Below are 18,373 nucleotides of genomic sequence, written 5' to 3'. Positions count from 1 at the left end.
TGAGTATAATTTCAGAACTTTATTGTATTTTTGATCCGTTGGTGTTGTTTTACCTTGAGTCTAGGGTTATTTTCAAATTTTTATCCTTAAGATCTGTTCTCTTCCTTTTTCCCTTGTGATTCAGTTGGGATTCCTTTTCAATTGCACACCCAGAATTTTATTACAGACCTGCTCCAAAGAACTCGACATCCACTAACAATGAACTACAGGACTTATGCTTGACTGTGGATAATCATTTGTACTGAAGACTCAAGTAAAGTGTTTAGGGCTCGGACATGTGTAGTAGGGCTTGAGGAAAAGTTATATTAACTGCAGATTTTAGGCCTTATAACCAGCAGCATAGTACTGTTTAGGTCCTTTTTGCATTAATTTGTTTTGTAACTTTGAGTCTCTTAGGTATTCTGTTGAGTGCAAGAGTAGGCCCTCATCCAGGGCATCATTTGACATTTCAATTGTAATTTGGACGATACCTTATATATAGACTGATATATAGAATCTAGATATCAGATTTACTAGCTGTAATAAGATCTGTACATTAAACAGATATGAAGAACCTGGGCTTATTTCAAAGGGATTGACCACTGGTATCTTCAACAATGATAGTGATATCAGCCCTTTCACTCTTCAGCTCAGAAAATCAGTGCATAACCATGTCACTCCAACAATGGACACGATCTGAAATAATTGTGGAATGAGGAAAGTTGGAAACACATACAACAAAACTCAGCTCCCTTCACACTTGAATAGTCAACAGTGATAATAGATATATGGCAGATTTCGATTCCATATTAAAACATATGTGACTTAAACTGCATTAAACAGTTTGGAATCCTTAAACTCCATTAAACATTTGAAAAATACCAAAAAAATGAATTTTTTTATGTCTTTTATGCCTGCCCAGCCGGTTTTCATTGACTCGGCCTGGTCAATACGGACTCGGCCTGGTTGACCGAGTCAACTATGACTCGACCTGGTCATTGGATGACTAGGCCGAGTCATAGTTGACTCGGTCAACCGAGCCGGTTTGCTGGCCTGGTCGCAAATTTTTTTAATGGCTCGGTTTGACCCGGCCGTTTCCGAGTTGACTCGGCCTGGTTGTAAAACACTGATTGAAACTAGTGAAATGAATCACATAGCATCAAGCGCGCTTGAGCCAGAGGAGTTCTAGGATGGGTGACCTCCTGGGAAGTCCTGGTTACCGGGTGCAAGCCCCGGAAGTGATGATTGATGCTATGTGATTCATTTCACTAGTTTCAATCCCACTTCTTCACCCCTGTGAGCATCACCCAATGCAATGAGTGCTAAGTGAACTATTCAAAAATCATGAGAAATTAGTCAGTTACGACTACCTCTCATGGAAATGGTCATACATGAATGACTTACTTAACGCAGTTGAATCCCAAAATGATATCTAATATAATGCACTGCGTAAACCCCCATACTTAAATTCAAAAAGAGTCAAGGGATCTCTACTTGAATGGTTCAGGAGGCACAATACTTGCTAAGGTTTTGCAAATGGGGTAGCAAGCTAAGTGGGCTTGATTGTGGGGAAAACTCCACAGTTAAGCGCGCTTGAGCCAGAGGAGTTCTGGGATGGGTGACCTCCTGGGATGTCCTGGTTACCGGGTGCAAGCCCCGGAAGTGATGCTTGATGCTATGTGATTCATTTCACTAGTTTCAATCCCACTTCTTCACCCCTGTGAGCATCACCCGATGCAATGAGTGCTAAGTGAACTATTCAAAAATCATGAGAAATTAGTCAGTTACGACTACCTCTCATGGAAATGGTCATACATGAATGACTTACTTAACGCAGTTGAATCCCAAAATGATATCTAATATAATGCACTGCGTAAACCCCCATACTTAAATTCAAAAAGAGTCAAGGGATCTCTACTTGAATGGTTCAGGAGGCACAATACTTGCTAAGGTTTTGCAAATGGGGTAGCAAGCTAAGTGGGCTTGATTGTGGGGAAAACTCCACAGTTAAGCGCGCTTGAGCCAAAGGAGTTCTGGGATGGGTGACCTCCTGGGATGTCCTGGTTACCGGGTGCAAGCCCCGGAAGTGATGATTGATGCTATGTGATTCATTTCACTAGTTTCAATCCCACTTCTTCACCCCTGTGAGCATCACCCGATGCAATGAGTGCTAAGTGAACTATTCAAAAATCATGAGAAATTAGTCAGTTACGACTACCTCTCATGGAAATGGTCATACATGAATGACTTACTTAACGCAGTTGAATCCCAAAATGATAGCCATATCTTTGTCAAGGGTGACATCATGACTAATCACGACTTCCCTTTGACCGGTGGTGAACATTTCTTCAGGAGTTTAGGAACCCAATACTTGATGAGGGCATCGATTTTGTACATATACGACGGTGATTGTAGTTTCAGCCCATAGAAACTTTGGAAGTCTTTGATCATGTAGCATGGCCCGGACAGCTTCCATCATCGTGTGGTTCTTCCTTCCCACCACACCATTCTGCTCAGGAGTATGTGGTGTAGTAGTCTCCCTCTTAATGCCAACCTCAGGTATGCCTGAGTAAACCAATTGTAATATCGGAGGTCTTGCTTTGGCTTGAGGGGAATGGTCCCCTTTTGAGCTTTCCTTTGGCACATCCCGGACATACACCTTCTTTCTCTACTTGGAATTCGGGCATCCCTATTACCATCTGTCTTACATCGGGTAGAGCTTTGTAATGAAGGTGGGCAAACCTCCGATGCCAAAGTTCGGACTAAAGAGTTGTGTCACAAGACATGACACCTAGCGGACTTCCATCGACCTGATATATAATGAATCAACACTAAACCCAAGAGTAAAGGCATCTTTAACATTATTTTTCCATATACATACCTTGCCATTGCTGAAGGTTACCTTGTAGCCTCTGTCTTCCATTGCCAAGATGGACACTAGGTTCCTTTTGAGGTCAGGTGCATTTAATACATCCTAGAATTTCTAGCCTTCTTGAATGGTTGTCCTCTTCCTTGATCTCCCGCATTCCTTTTTCCTTTGTTGTTGAATTTTCCATTCCTTCGATTACCATGAGAGGGATTTTGATCATCGTCACGGTGTGAGTCCTTTCTTCTCTTTGCATGAGAAGAAAAGACAGCAGGAGGACCTTTAGGCATGGGCATTTCTTGCACTTCTTCCCTTATTTCTTCTTGAATGCATCTAGCCATTAATTCCTCGAAACCAGGAATTACATTATAGTTCAGAAGAGTAGTCTTGAACACGTACCATTCGGATGGTAATCCTCCAAGAGTTGTGAGTGCCATTTCTCTGTCCGTAATAGTTTCCCCAATAGATAGGAGATCGTTCTTGATCTCGGTGATTCTTAAGAAGTATGCTTGCATACTTTCATCCTTACTCTTCTTGATTTACCTCAACTTATTTCTAAGAAACAAAACTTGATTTGCATCATTAACTTTAAATAAACTCACCAGTCTGTCATAGATTTCCTTGGAGGTGTCTAGATCAGAGATGTAGGCCACCAAGCGCTTGTCGATAGAGTCCCAGATGATCTTCTTTGTTTTGACTTCTCCATTTTTCCATTTGTTCCAGGCAGCAGCAGATGCATTTGATGAAGGCTCAACAATATAGACTCTTACATGGTCCAGCACTCCTTGATCTTCAAGGGTTAGATCGATAGACATCTTCCATCCGTGATAGTCAGCTTTCTCACGGAGCTTGTCTTCGGCAGGAAAGAGTGTTGAGGACCCCATAGTTCTTTTAGGATAGCCTTGCCAATCTTCTCTTCAATGATTGCTCTTGCTTTTGCTCGGGCTTTGTCTTCACCTCAGCTCTGATACCATGTTAAGTTATGGTATGTTCTATGCTTATAACAGTTTACTTCTTTTTCTTATTATATTCCACCGATTAGCAATCACATGTACATAAAGTAAAGTGCAGATAGAACATTCAACGATCGACAGAAAACAAGCCAAGACAAGAGACACAAGATGTGGCGGCTAGCCAGGGACAAACCCCACAATGTGTGGGGAAACCCTTTGATCAAATCTTCTTTTATCTTCAATAATTCAGCAGAGAGAAATAGTACAATAAATCTGATTCATATCAACAGTAGCAAACCCTAGATCAGTAGCATCAGCATTAGCGGCTTCATTATCAAACTAGGGCAGACCATATCTCACAAACCGACAGTCGGATTGACTTCATTCCACCACCAAAAGTTTCGGCTTCCAGAGGAGGTTCAGATGAACCTACAGCGCAGTTCAGATGAGGAGATCTTCTAGGCCACGCAAGTCAATCTTTACTTCTGCAGTTGCAGCTTCAGTTTCAGCAGTTTTCGGCTTCAAACTAGGGCAGTCGATATCTTGCAAACCGTTCGTCGGATTGACTTCATTCCACCACCAAAAGTTGCGGCTTTCAAAGGAGGTTCAGATGAACCTACAGCGTAGTTCAGATGAGGAGATCTTCTAGGCCACGCAAGTCAATCTTTACTTCTGCAGTTGCAGCTTCAGTTTCAGCAGTTTCCGGCTTCAAACTAGGGCAGTCGATATCTTGCAAACCGTTCGTCGGATTGACTTCATTCCACCACCAAAAGTTGCGGCTTTCAAAGGAGGTTCAGAAGAACCTACAGCGCAGTTCCAAAGAGGAGATCTTCTAGGCCACGCAATTCAATCTTTACTACTGCAGTTGCAGCTTCAAATTCAACAGCTTCCGGCTTCACATGTGTGAGAGAGAGAGACCCATTTCAGCGCAGTAGAGAAGAGACTCATATCTGCGCAGTAGAGAGAGAGAGAGATGTGATGAGATGAGTGAGTCCAAATGAGGAAAAGTCCTCTTATATTTATACACAACGTTGGTGGGTGAATAGATGCGACTGTTGGGCTTCTGAGCCTACATGAGTTGTAGGTCAGCTTAATAATAATTCCATAATCAAAATAAATTCATATCTCCATGAATACTTATCGGAATCGGATGATCTTTATATCAATCCTATACCTCTCGATGAGAGGAATCTAATAAAAATATTATCAGCCATGAATAAGATGACCCACATGAAGTTCTGCCCTGGTTGCCAATTTTAACACTTTTCCTATAAAAGAGGTGAGGGATTTGATACTAGATAGCTAGCTGCTAGATTTTTCATTATAGACGACTCATGCTCATAAGATACATTTACACATTTGATGTCTGTTTATATTGGTTTTTCCACTTTTGAATCCTCAACTGGACAACTATCAAGGTTCAAGATTTAATATTAACTTTAATTATGATTTGGTATCCACTACATCATATATATCGGTGTTTTTCCCATATTTATGTGCCTCTGGGTTTATTTGATATCGCAGTTGGTCTATATGGCTAAGAAATTGGAAAGAATGTGTGCATGTGTATGTGTGTGTGTGTGTGTTTAAATATTTGCCACCTGTTAGTCCTTACAATTTCCTAGGCTATAAAGGAAATCAAGAAGGGTAACCTCAAACCACTTTAGCTCAGTAGCTAGCCATACTGAGCATGAGAGGGATCTCTCAAAGTCTTTTATTAGTGATATGACTTTAAAGCAAATGAGTTTTAGGCTAGATATATATAATTGTTTGTGTGTTTGTGAAAATTTGGATTTTAGGGTTTGCTGGACTAGGGTTTGGAGCCACAAATAGGTCTAGGTTGTATGAGTGCAGGAGCAAATATGGAAAGGAGCTAGATATCAGAAGACCATGGTGTATTTTAGAATATTTTCAATGTAATATAGAAGAGGGAGTGAAGAAGAAACTAATGAGCATAAGTAACATAACTATGAAAACCAGATAAACAGAGCTTGATAAACAAGAATTTTGTATATTTCACTGTAAGGCATCCATAGAAAGAAGAGATATCATGTAGATAAAGATGTTTTAACCATTAGAAAACAAATAGAATGAAGAACAAACACCATGAACTTACTAGGCTAGAGTTCCTTAAAAATAACTACAACTGTCTCTGTATTAGCTGAAAAGATGATTGCATGCAAGCCTCCTCCACAAAAAGTCCAACCCTTCTTTTTGAAAAAGAAATCATACATATAGAATCTCCTAGACCACTTGCCCACCTCTAGGAGTTAAATTCCTTGGTGGAAGAATTGACTCCAAGATTCTCTCAACCAACAGGTGAGAGTGAGAAGGTGAAACTCAAACACTTCTTGGAGAGTTTGTTTAGGAGTTTGCTTCCTTTATGAGGCCTAATAAACATCAAAAACAACCTATCATGTACATTTATTCATGCCTACATCACCTAGCCTCGAAACAAGTGCCATTACATAAAGAGGTTTGACTTTGACTAAGTCAAACTGGAAACTAGAAATTTTACACAGTGAAATTTACAAATTAAAACACAGAAAAATGCAGAAGTGCAGCGCCGACTTTGAGCTGATTTTCAGGTGCCTTCCTAAGGTCCAAATGCAAATCTGAGAGAACAGTCAACTAGCCCTTCAAGTCTAGTTTCCAGAACAGTTTGAATTTTTGAAAATGACCCATGGGAAGGCCTTCAAAAATCCATTCTCCCAAGGTCACTCCAGGAGCACAGCGCCTATCAAAAAAGGGTCCAAAATGCTAGTTTTTTGCCACTTTTTTCCACTTTTCTCAAAATCTGAGCCACCTCTGGAAAATCTGAGCAAATGGGTTTTTAGAGGATGGCAAGAGCTTTCCAAAAATGTAGACTTTTCCTAAAATAGATGCCTGAGGAACTCCTGGAACTACTAAATTTCTGAATTTGGCTTCAAAATTCACAAAAAACCAAAATTGCTCAAAATTGGCCAGGAGCTGTAAAATTATGTATGTTAAACCTTCATAGATGCTTCAGCAAGCATCTCTAAGTTTCCTTCATCCTTTTCTTCCTTTTTGGCTTCTTTGAGCTTGTTTTCAAGTTGCTTTACCTTGACATTGGCAATCATGTTTTGAGCCTGGTAGTGGTGCGCCATATGCCTAAGTAGCTGATTGTCTCTGTTTGCCTTCTCTAGAAGCTTCTCCAAGTGTTCATTCACCCTATTGAGCCAATACTCCTTGTCTTGATTGACCTCAAGAGCAATTATGTCCTCTAGGTCTAGGTCTTCATTCAACAGAATGTGTTCTTGTTCTTCTTGCAATGCCTTCTTTAGGCCCTTTGTTCTTGGCCTTTTCCTCTTACCTTTCCCTTTTGTTCCTTCAGGCTCACTTGACTCAATGACTGCTTTGCCTTTGCCAACCTGCTGCAATAACTTGGTTTGCTCTTTTTCCATGATTAATTGCTTCGCTTTGAGCTGACTATTCTCCTGTTCTAGAAATGAAATTATGTACCTTGCTCTCTCCATGTTTACTGTGAGCTCCTTGATCTAATAGTCTTTATCTCTAATCATCTGCTGCATGCTTGAAGTCTGATCCTCTGCCTCTAAATCAACTAGCTCAAATTCATGTTCAACCATGTCCTTATCTTTCGTTGTTGATCCCTGTTTTGTTGATGTAGAAGGCTTGGCCCCTTTCTCACCATGAGAAGCAAACACAAGCCTCTTTCCTCTCTTGTACATCTTGGTCACCTCAGGCTTAGGCGCTTTGGTTTTCTCAACTGATTTGCTAGAGGACCCCACTTCCATTTGTTGTTTTGGCATGCTAGATGGTTGAGTTGCCACATTAGTTTCATGCCATTTGAGAGTTGTTTCCAAAAAGGTTTCCCAAGTCATACCTTTCTCTGCAAGCTGGTGAAGGACTATAGTCTTGATCAGACTATGATGAAACAGGCTAGGGTAGTGCTCCTTTTCTTCATCTGAATCCTCTCTGACATTTTGGCAATGCTCCTACATAGGTAGTTGCACATATTTAGTGGCTTCTGAGAGGTAAAATGCATTAGGAGGCGAATATGATAAGCATACAACCTGGAGAATCTTCCTTCACATGTAAAGAACTTCATGACAATCTTCATCAAAGGGGCATACTTCTCCAATAAGTATCTGAAAGGCATAACATGAGCATGTTTTTCCCTATATGGTGTTTTTAAGAAGGGCCTATAATACTCAAGATCTAGGCTCATTCCCTTGAACCAATATTCACCATTGTCCGGTAGCCCTGTAGCAAGTGAAATGGAGGCCACTGAAAAAGTGAATTCAACACCAGCAATAACAACACTTTCGCCCTTCAACTGAGTTGCCACCCAATTTGTTAACTACTCATTGAAACCCACCTCACTCACCCTTTGGCAAAAATCCAAGCAATGTACATCTTCAAAACACTGTTTGATAAAGGGATATGTGTTGATTTCAGTACAATTTGATGGCTCATATCTGAGGATTTTCCCTCCCTTGTGATGTCATTTCCTCTCTAGTGAAGATTCTGCTTCCATGATGGTAGGAACCCTAGCAGCAGAAAATGAGAAAAACTGAGGTATTAGTGGAAAATGGAGTTACGGGAAGGTGGAATTTGACAAAATGGCAAGGGAGGTTTGAAAGAGGTGGAAATGAAATATGGAGAGCTGATGAAAATGAGTGGAAAAAACAATGGAGGAATGATATGCTTGTGAGGAGGAAAAAATAGAGTTTTTAGTAAAAGTGCCAAAAAAACCCCTATGAATGAACTAGGGTTTCATTTTTGGAGAGGTAAAATTCTATTTGGAGGTTAATTGAATGCTTTAAATAGTTTATCAAACATGTATATAGGTGTAGGGCAATATTTTACATGTTTAAAAACCAAGAAATAAAAATGGCCATCATCAACCTATCATTCTCCATGAAAATTTCACTACAAAACCCTAATTGGGAAAATCATTGGCATCAGATGATTTTGAAAAACAAAGAAAGAAGTGTAATGATATACTTACTTCTTGTTTGGCATAGGAAGCAATGAAATCAAGTTAACAGGCTTAAAATTTGAATTTGGGAGAAATTTGGGCGTTTTCTGGACACTCTGCCCCAAGTGTAACGCAATTAGGCTAAGCGCAGCGCCTGAGCATAGTGTAGTGTCTCTGAGCGCAGCGTAGTGTCTTTGTGCGCATCACCTTAAGATTTTTGCCTAGTTTGCCTAAAAAATCGGCTTTTTTCTCTCTCTTGGGGTGGAGAGCTCGATACTCAAGTGAATAAGAGGTAAATGAAACAAGTTTGGGGCTTTTGAGTTTATATAGGCAAATTTATTTCTCCTTTTAAAAAGAAATGGGACCCACAAACCTTTGAAAAACTGATTTTTTCACTTTTGAAAACAGAGTCACCTTTACAACTGAAACCTGAGCTGTCTTTTCACTTTCCTGAGTACTGGAACTTCTTCTTCTGGAACTTTTTAAACATGAGAACATGATGAATGTGTGATAACTCACAAATCAATACCAAAGAGCTGCTTGTCATGCTCTATTCACTGCTGGATTTATTCATGAAAATGATGGACCTTGGAAACCCTAGCGACCTAATGGATGACCTGAAACTAAATGGAATGATGATGATGACTGATTTTCTTTTATTATGACACCTTCATAGAAATGTGATAGGTGACCAGCATGAGTGAATTTTCAAAAGACTAACCTCATTTCTTGACTGACCAAACAGTGACCAAATTTTACTGTGTAAACCTAGTGACAAAAAAAAATTGATATTGATAGTCCTGACAAGCATTGTAAAAGCACGTTTGATCCAAGTGACACGCTAACAAGACTGACACTAACACCACCATTGCCAATTTTAGCTACTTTTCCACCAACTTTGCCAATAAGTTTTATTCTAGAACCTCAACAATTTTTTGCTACTGCCAATGTTTTCAACAATGATCATGCCATCCCCATTCATAATTTTAAACCCTCTAGAGGTTGTCTCTTTACCCTATTTTCCTTAATTGGATAGCCACGAGTCTCAATCCTCCATCCTGTTCTATTTCTGCACCTTATACTTTACTAGGGAAACCTCCTTGTGCTGGGGGAGAGCCAGCCTAAAGCAAGAGGAAGCGTTGTTGTGATGACAGTGGGCAGCCTTCCTTAGTTCCCCTCAGGTTGCACTTGTGTTTCAGGACTTTCTCACTTAGAGTGCAACTTTTGGTAGTAACATGAGGCAAATTAAGGCAATAGAGTGCATCAGAAAATGTGGTTCATAGCCTTGACTAGAAATATTGAGTTTGTTTACTTATCTGATACTGCTCTTGAAACCTATGTCATCTAGGATAATGAATCTTGAACACAGAAGCATATTAACCCAATATAAGAAACAAAATTGAGGAAATTCAGTACTGCATATAGAAATTGTTTTTTTATTTGACAATGATGTTGGACATATTGATAGTTTTACTTTCATAAAACAGATAAACTAGCAGTGGTATTGGTAATATTGATAGGCTTTACTTCGATAAAACAACTATGTATAGAATTCAATTTCTATAGTGAATGGAGGATCCTTTTGGTCTCCAACTGAAGAACCATTGTCACACAATTACACACTTTGAATAACAAAATAGATATTGTCATATTCCACTGGATTTATACACAGTGAATTAGAAATTGCAAACCTTTATTTCTGCTTGACGCCTTTCCAGCTCTATGGGATTTAACCTCTGAAACTCCTGTGCAGTTCTCCTTAACTGTTCTGGATCAGAATTGCCTGTATCACACAAAACAAGTAATTTTTTTTATACCTACAATGTTGAAAGAAAAAGACGTAAAAAAAGACAAAGCAAAGACCTATTTGAAGAAAATGAATGGCGTATTGAGTTTTCAAGAAGCCTGAAAGCCCAACAAAATCATCCTCTTAAAATCATGTAAAATATTTTGCATCTATTATGGAGATTCAATGGTCTAGAATATTTCTGCCACTTAAAGCAAAATAACATCTGTCCGTCATCACTAAAATAAAATATCATATGCAAGAATCAAAGGTCAGCAATTAGTTCATGATTTCAAAAGTCAAATATAAAGAGAGCTCAGTTAAAACATCTTAGATTGTGATCAAAATTCAGACATCTGATGCAGGTACTAAGGCAGCATATAAAGGATCAATGAGCAATCATTTTTTGGGGATGGGCCTGTTGTTTTATCTCCCATGTTTTTTTGAAAAATATATCTTATATCTATAGAAAAATATTTACAAACAGTAATATAGAGAATGGAAGGGTAAATATAATAGATATCATAATGTAATGTTCCCAATTGTTTGAGCACAGAGATCTCATTCCCGCTGCCTAACCATCTCCTTTAGGCTAAGCAAGGGGAAATTTGCTATGGGGACAATGGATTTTTTCCCAACTCTATTTTGACATTATTATTATTATATAAAAAGGGGCTACTATTATTGAATAAAAAGGGGCAGAATATTATTAAAAAAAAGAGGGCAAAAGTCACTTAGAGAAAATAAGTGGATTTATCAATAAAATAATAAAAAAGAGATTTCTAGAAGTTTGGAGAAGATCCGACAAAATCTTTTAAAAGGGGAGAGAAGGCCATTTTTCATTCATTGGATTGGGGCTCAAGTGAGTCTAGCTCGAGGGTTTCAGGTGAAGCTCTCAAACTAGCTTCAGTGCACTTCGAGTGCCACCCTCGCTGGTACTTAGCTAATTTACTTTGAGTGCCACCCTAGTTAGCCATTGGGGAAGAATACTTCAGGTCTTCCATTGGGTGTTTATTGCAGGTGTTGGAGCAAAATTACTGAAGGAGAAACCTTTGATCTGAAGGGTAAATTTTTAAACAGAGATCATTACATTTGTAGGGACAACTATTGAAAGAAGGCTGAATTGCAAATCATCAGTTGGGGCTGAATTGCTAGGCTAGTAAAGGTCGAATTATCAACACCCAGAGGAGGCCGAAATTCTTGTCTTGAAGGGCTTTGTTTGAATTTTCAATATGTCAAGTTATCATTTCCAGAAAGAGGGTTGAATTTGTATTATTCTCACCTTCTGAAGGGCCAAGTTTACATTTCTCGAGAGTCGTTTATGTCCAAGCACTGGAGGACGAATTTCACCAGCCATTTCTTATCTTGAGGGCCAAATCGATGTTTCTAAGAAGGTCGCGTTAAAGTGGGTGACGTGTAGAAGAAACTTTTCTCCTATTCATCTCTTCTAGACGGCAACCAACCGCCCTTGAGAGCCACTTTGTAGCCAATGTGACGTGTCATCCATATCTCTTCCATCTACATCAATTATATGTTTCCTTGACCATTTGTCAAGAGCACATGTTGGAAGGCAGGCTTCTGATAAAAAGGTACTTTATTCATTATGCAATTGGGTGCTTATGCTTGTTTGTATTTGGGCATTTTGGCATGGATTATGAGCTAATTCGGAAGAAAGAAGGATCTCGGCCGTAATTATGTTCCCTCACCTTAAATGGGAATTAATTTTCAATCCTAGTCCAGTGGGACCTCTTCTAATGGCCCATGGCTTTAGGAAGGGGCACTACTTGGGAAGCCATGATTGAGATAGTGTAGCCCCATTTATCCCAATTCCATACTTACCACTTTTCATCTTACATTATGAGCCCCTATTCCACCTCCCTTCGGTTCAACTGACCACTGGTTCATTGGGATTTGGCATCCACACATCCTCATACCTTGGATAGGGCCTAGAAATGCACCTTGGTGTTGATTTTACTAGACCATACTTTGTTCTTGCACATGGTCTTGTAAGTACTCTTAATTGTTGAAGATCTACTTTCTATGTCTAATGTATGGAATGATTGATTCTAGTTCATGCTAAAATTGTGCCCTAATTTTATTGAAGATTAATTGAATGCTAGCTAGATGAATATTGCATGCATTACTCATGCATGATATGTTAAGAATTGTCTGAGTGGTGAACTCCTTGTAGCTCTCCCATAAAAATCCATTTTCTCATTGAGTGGGTAAAAGCTAGAAATTTGTTACCAAGGCATCAAATTTCAACCTCCTTGGAAACAAGATTAGCTAATCTAAAATATCATTGACTCCATATGCCCAAAGGACAAGGCACTAGTCCAAATTGTTGGCGATCATTCTCACATTTTCTCCATATTTTCTCTCTCCTAAATTTTGGTCCTTCTAAGGCTAGAGAAGAAATCTAGGGCTTGGAGTGAATTTCTAGGGAGTGAGGATTTTGGTGGTTGGAGAGCCTAAACATCAAATAGGTAGGGTTTTCTACAAAACCTATCAGTTTGGTGGGCATCCACTCCAATCTCATCCATAAATTCTCATGCCCTAGGTGATTTCCCTAAGAGGGAAACCCTAGTTTTTCTTCCCTCAACTTAAGAACTTTCTTGAAGGTTTCGCAAGCCTTGGCTAAGCTAATATACATTGTAAGAAACCTCTTATTATTGCCTTGGCCTTGAGTCACTCCAAGACTCGTCAAATCAATCAAACCCTAGGTCTTGTGCCTTTGTTTCTAAATATCTCCATAGAAAGCGATTTGCTTCCTTGTGAAGCCTTGAACCAAAATTGTGCCTTTCTAGACCTCCTAGTGAGATCATTTCACACCTTAAACCTATAATACTTGTTATAAGTTGACGCAGGAACATTCAACTTCCAAGTCAAAATGTGTTTTGACTAGACTAGGGGGTTTTTGTTTACAAAGGGAGTTGGTCCCAAATTAATTTAATTATTTAATTATTTCTTATGTTTTCAAAATATTCTAGAAAATATGTATTTCGGAAATGAAAATTGTAATCAGATCTATTACTCAGGATAGATCTCGAGAATATTGAGTGAATTTGAGAGAAATGAGGGAAGTTAGGTTTTTTAGGAAAATGTGGATTTAGAGGATTTAGTTTAGGTGAAGATTCCTTGGATTGAACTAAATCAGTTCAGATTTCCTTTGTATTTAATGATGTAAATAAATAGTTGGGAGGTAGAGAAGAAGAAGTGTTTGTGCAGCCAGTGAGAGACAAACAAGAGGCTTGAGATCCAAAAATTTGGCTTAGTGCCAAGATGGGTCGTAGAATGTAAATCAAGTCAAAAAAGGGCCTTTTGTAAATTATGTAATTTCCAGTCAATTGTGAGAACACTTTGTTGAATGGTACAACCTATTTTAAATGAGTGCAAAAGAAAAGAGTATGTGAAGCAGAGCATCAACTACTTTGTTCATTTTCCCCATAACAGTTTTCCTGCAATCATCTCGTTCCTTTTATTTGACAGTAGATTCTAAAGAATTACAAAGCTTATGTGCACATAGCAAATATTGTTTCTACTATCTAAATAGAGACGGAGATAGAGTACATTGGAATCCCTGTCATCGGGTTCAAACAGAGCGTGGTGGAACATCGTATTGGGAGGTCGCAGCTGGAGTTATACTTAGTTTTTTTTAAGCCTTGATGAATTACATCCAGGGATAAGGAATAAGTAGGGTTGGGACTGTGGCAGAGAACCTCGAAAAGGGAGGTTCTCTGTAATATCTGAAGTTACATGACTAAGGAATAAATTGGGACAATAAGAGTTAGGGTTGTAGGCCCTGGGAAAGAACCTTCCCCGTAGTCAATTGATTCTTGCGCATTATATTTCTTTCAGGTAAACAAATACTATGGTCCATTGCCTGGGGGAAATTACCCCAGAACAAAAAGTGAGTGCACGTTTTAATTAAAGGACGGGGTCCGAGATGCGGGGCAGCCTGCTGTGGTGGTAACGATATATACAGCAACAACATTAAAATATGAGGATAAAAAAACAGACTCCAATGGTTTTTCTCAATGGAGATCTATTGGATTGAAGGGAGCTCTGGCTGGAATCGATTGGCATCAGACTGAAAGGAGAAGACTGGTCACCTCCACTAACGGCCTACGTCAAAGAAAAGCATGAAATACACAATGAATACGTTCAACCTAGAATTAGTTGTGAAGGGTACCAATTTTAAAGTATTGGTATTAAAATCTATAATATGGATTGGTGTTGATGCGCCCAACATATGGTAAATTTGATATACGAATTCTGCTCAACTCCCTGTGAGAATGACACATCTGTACATTTCAAGTTATAATTAGACTACTAAATACATAGTGAATTATATGCAGAGTTATAGATTATGGATATGGACTTGCACCATTCTAATTACAGGAATAGCAGGGTGTTCTACTGCTAATTTAATAGTGGATGTACTTAGTCTAATTATGAAGTTTTCCTATAGTGGAGAATTCGCAGTGATAGAGTTAGCAGTTATGCCACATTTGGAAGCGTTGGTGGAATGGTATGGATAGCCGATACACCAAAGGCTTAACAAAGGTTAGAATGGTGACTTGGTGGAACTATTATATTTGGTAGAACCTCAATATTGGCAGAGATCTTTGGAGAAGCGCCAAGGGAGTTGAAGCTTTCCGTAAAGTGTATATTTGGCAGAGAGCCATATAGAGTGGAGAATTGGAAATAGAGAAAAGGCTTTTTATTTAAGCTTGTGCCCTTTAGCCAAAAGGTTTTATCATTGTGGTATTAAAAGGTATAAGCTTATATTGAAGAAACATTAGACTAGAATTTGTTCTTGAAGGGAAGTGTCAAAACCCTACTATCATATGTGATGTCTATTTTACCGGGATCCTCCCATCGGTGAAAATCTTTAAAGAGCAGGGGGGGTTGGCTATGATAACAGTGGCCCACCACTCCATTGTCGCTTATAGGTCTTGTTTATAGCTTGTAGGGTTTCCCTCTCTAAGGCCTACTAGACTTTGCGACAACAAGCCAAATTGGATTGCAAGGAGGAGGCTGAAATTTTCTTCAAATTGTATATCCAAATCAATTCTCTTTGAAGGTTGAATCCATTCTTTGTGGAGGTCATTTTATTCTCACGATTGAATTATTTCGTGGCCAGATTCATTATTCTATAGGAGGATTGAAAAGTGTTGAAGTTGAGGCCAAATTCTTCTATTAAGAAGGTCAAGATAAATTGTTGAAGGAGGTTGAGATTCTTGGCAAATCGTGATTCCTAGCAGGAGGCGAAATTCATTGATGAGATCCATATGCCAAAGGGCCAAATTCATATCTTCAGGAGGGTCAAATTCATGGTATAGAAAGGGTCGGATTTACTATGTTAAATCATACATCTATTGCTATAGGTAGGCTGAATTAATCACTCAGTAGGGACGAGTTGCTTCAAGTTCTTGTGGAGCGATTTCATTTGCTAATGTCAAAGATCCCAAACTGACTACATTGCCAAACTAAATTCATTGTAGCAAAGGGCAGTATCGTTGGGTAGATCTTCAGATTTCAATTGATAAGCCAAAGAAGAGTTCCAAGTTCACAATCTAATATATTGCATTTGTACTCTTCAACCATGTTTATAAAAATTTGATTGTGCCCCTGAAATTTATCTCTGATGTCAATGTTCCTTACTTTGCTCTCTAAGTGTTTGAAGAAATGTTTGCTCGCAAACTATTTGACAGAATGCACCAAAAGAAAATTTTAAAAGATTATTGGGTTATTTTAGCTTTGGTACACTACAGTGGTATCAGAGCATGAACGTGGCCTATAGGCGACAGAGATATAGAAGCAAGGAAAGAGAATTGCAAATTGATCTGGAACCAGAATATCCCATGCATAGAGCAGAAGACACTGACACTAGACACATGGGGGAACAAGATAAAGTTCAATTCAAATTCGATTATCTATATATATATATATATATATATATATATATATATATAATAGATGAGATATAAGATAAAAGAACATAAAATAAGAAATGAGTATTAATACAAAAAGAAAAAAGAAATGAGCATAAAGAAGTAGAACATATTCATCAACATCAAAATTTAAAAGGATATATATATTCAAAATGTCAAATAATTGTAATTCTTAAAGTAGATTTATAAAATCTTCAACATGATCAAATATTGCACATCTGTCATATAGTACAAATACTACTACAAGTCTGTAATGTCCTCTTCTAATTAAATGGCTCAAGGAGGATGAAATAGCCTATCAATTGGAGGAAAACTTGTGATAAAAGCCAAATTTGGGGTAAATTAGAGGGAAATTTGAGAGCCCTCGAATTAAAATTAGGAGAAAGTACCCCAAAGGGAATCTATAAATAAGGGAGAGGAAAATCAGTTTTCTCATCATGATTGTTGGATATTTTGATTTTGTTTGCTGAGGCTCATGAGGTTTTTAAGACCCCTTTTATTTCTGATTGGTTTCAGTAGTGAAAGACTCCACCCTAGCCAATCCCTCGCTCTATTATATTTGGCATAATCTTTTGGGGATTATTTGGCTTGAGAATAAAGTTTGTAGCATCCTTCATCTATTTTGTCACTTTTGTGGCTAAAATCTTGGCCAGCAAGGCAATCTGAGGCATCTGTGGGAGAAACGAATTAGTACTAGACCTTCATTTGAGACAACAGCCTTCTTTCTAGCACCTGTTTGTGGCAGCATAAGACTTTCGAGGACAATTGTGATAGTGGACCACCTTTTGTGATAATAAGGGTTTTTGAGGTCCAATTAGTGTTTCAGACCAATTCTAGGAAGCGGTGATTCACCTCCCAAGGCCTTATAGGGACAGCAACAACATTCTAAGCCCTGAAGAGTAAGTTTAGAGACCAATACTGGACAACGAGGTGTTGTGGGCATTACTCAAGCAACGAAGAACAACCCTGGGTCAGCAAAGGTATGATATAAGTTTCCTTTGGCAGCAAGATGCAGAGGAGTAAGGTTTGGATGCAGCAATGGCCCAATTTGGAATCAGCAACATCCTTGAGGCACTTTCAAGCAGCAGCAAGGGTCTGGACTAGTGTAGACTTGCAGCAGAGGGCAACAAGTTCTACTAAGCATCCATAGTCAACGATGGTATGTTAGTTAGGGCTAGACCAACATGACTCTCTTCATTAGTTTTAACATGTTCTGAAACTGTTTCAATACCAAAGACTTCCTTTAATCGTTTCAATGTGTGCTTCCTTGACTTTCCCATCTCAATTCACCTAAGATTTTTCTTCCAATTGTTAAGTTGCAACTGAAGGAACCCACTCTAATACCAATTGTGGGAAATACTAAGAGGGGGGTGAATCAGTATTTCACTCTTTTTAACAATTTAATCATAATATGTAAACTTTAAACATTTAATCAACACCATTAAATAATGCACAACATCAAAGACAGTACACGAGATTTTTTTTAGGTGGAAACCCTTCCAAGAGAAAAATCGTTGAACGCTTTTAATATAGGTCTTAAAGATTACATCGATAGGAAGCTCCAACTTCCAAAATTCTCCAGCAACAACTAGGAGGCGCCAACCCCCTGATTTATTAGCTCCAACTAAAAGGATGCTCCATCACCCTGACTTACTAGTTCCAACTAGGAGGAGGCTCCAAAACCTTGGTTTTTTAGCTACAATTGAAAGGATGATCCAACACCCTGATTTACTAGCTCCAACTGGAAGGAGGCTCCAACCCCCTAGTTTTATCAGCTCTAATTGAAAGGATGCTCCAACACCCTGATTTACGAACTCCAACTAGAAGAACGCTCCAACGCCCTACAAGCTCCAACTTGCCCTAGCACCA

The 18,373-nt window shown here is 38.8% G+C and overlaps 1 protein-coding gene across 1 annotated transcript in view; it reads right to left on the bottom strand.

The window, feature by feature from the left end:
• Positions 1 to 18,373, bottom strand: part of LOC149201411 (uncharacterized) — a 408,568-nt gene that overhangs the window by 237,896 nt on the left and 152,299 nt on the right. The window contains exon 2 of the mRNA XM_089402942.1: positions 10,453 to 10,544. Coding sequence (XP_089259068.1) covers positions 10,453 to 10,544 — 92 coding nt within the window. The remainder of the gene's footprint in view (positions 1 to 10,452; positions 10,545 to 18,373) is intronic.

The sequence above is a fragment of the Pinus tabuliformis genome, chromosome 2_1 (assembly GCF_031772625.1).
Source record: "Pinus tabuliformis cultivar Carrire ecotype Pingquan chromosome 2_1, CPIR1, whole genome shotgun sequence".
Lineage (NCBI taxonomy): Eukaryota > Viridiplantae > Streptophyta > Pinopsida > Pinales > Pinaceae > Pinus > Pinus tabuliformis.
The sequence above is the reverse complement of the archived record's forward strand: the minus strand, read 5'-3'. Positions and strand labels throughout refer to the sequence as shown.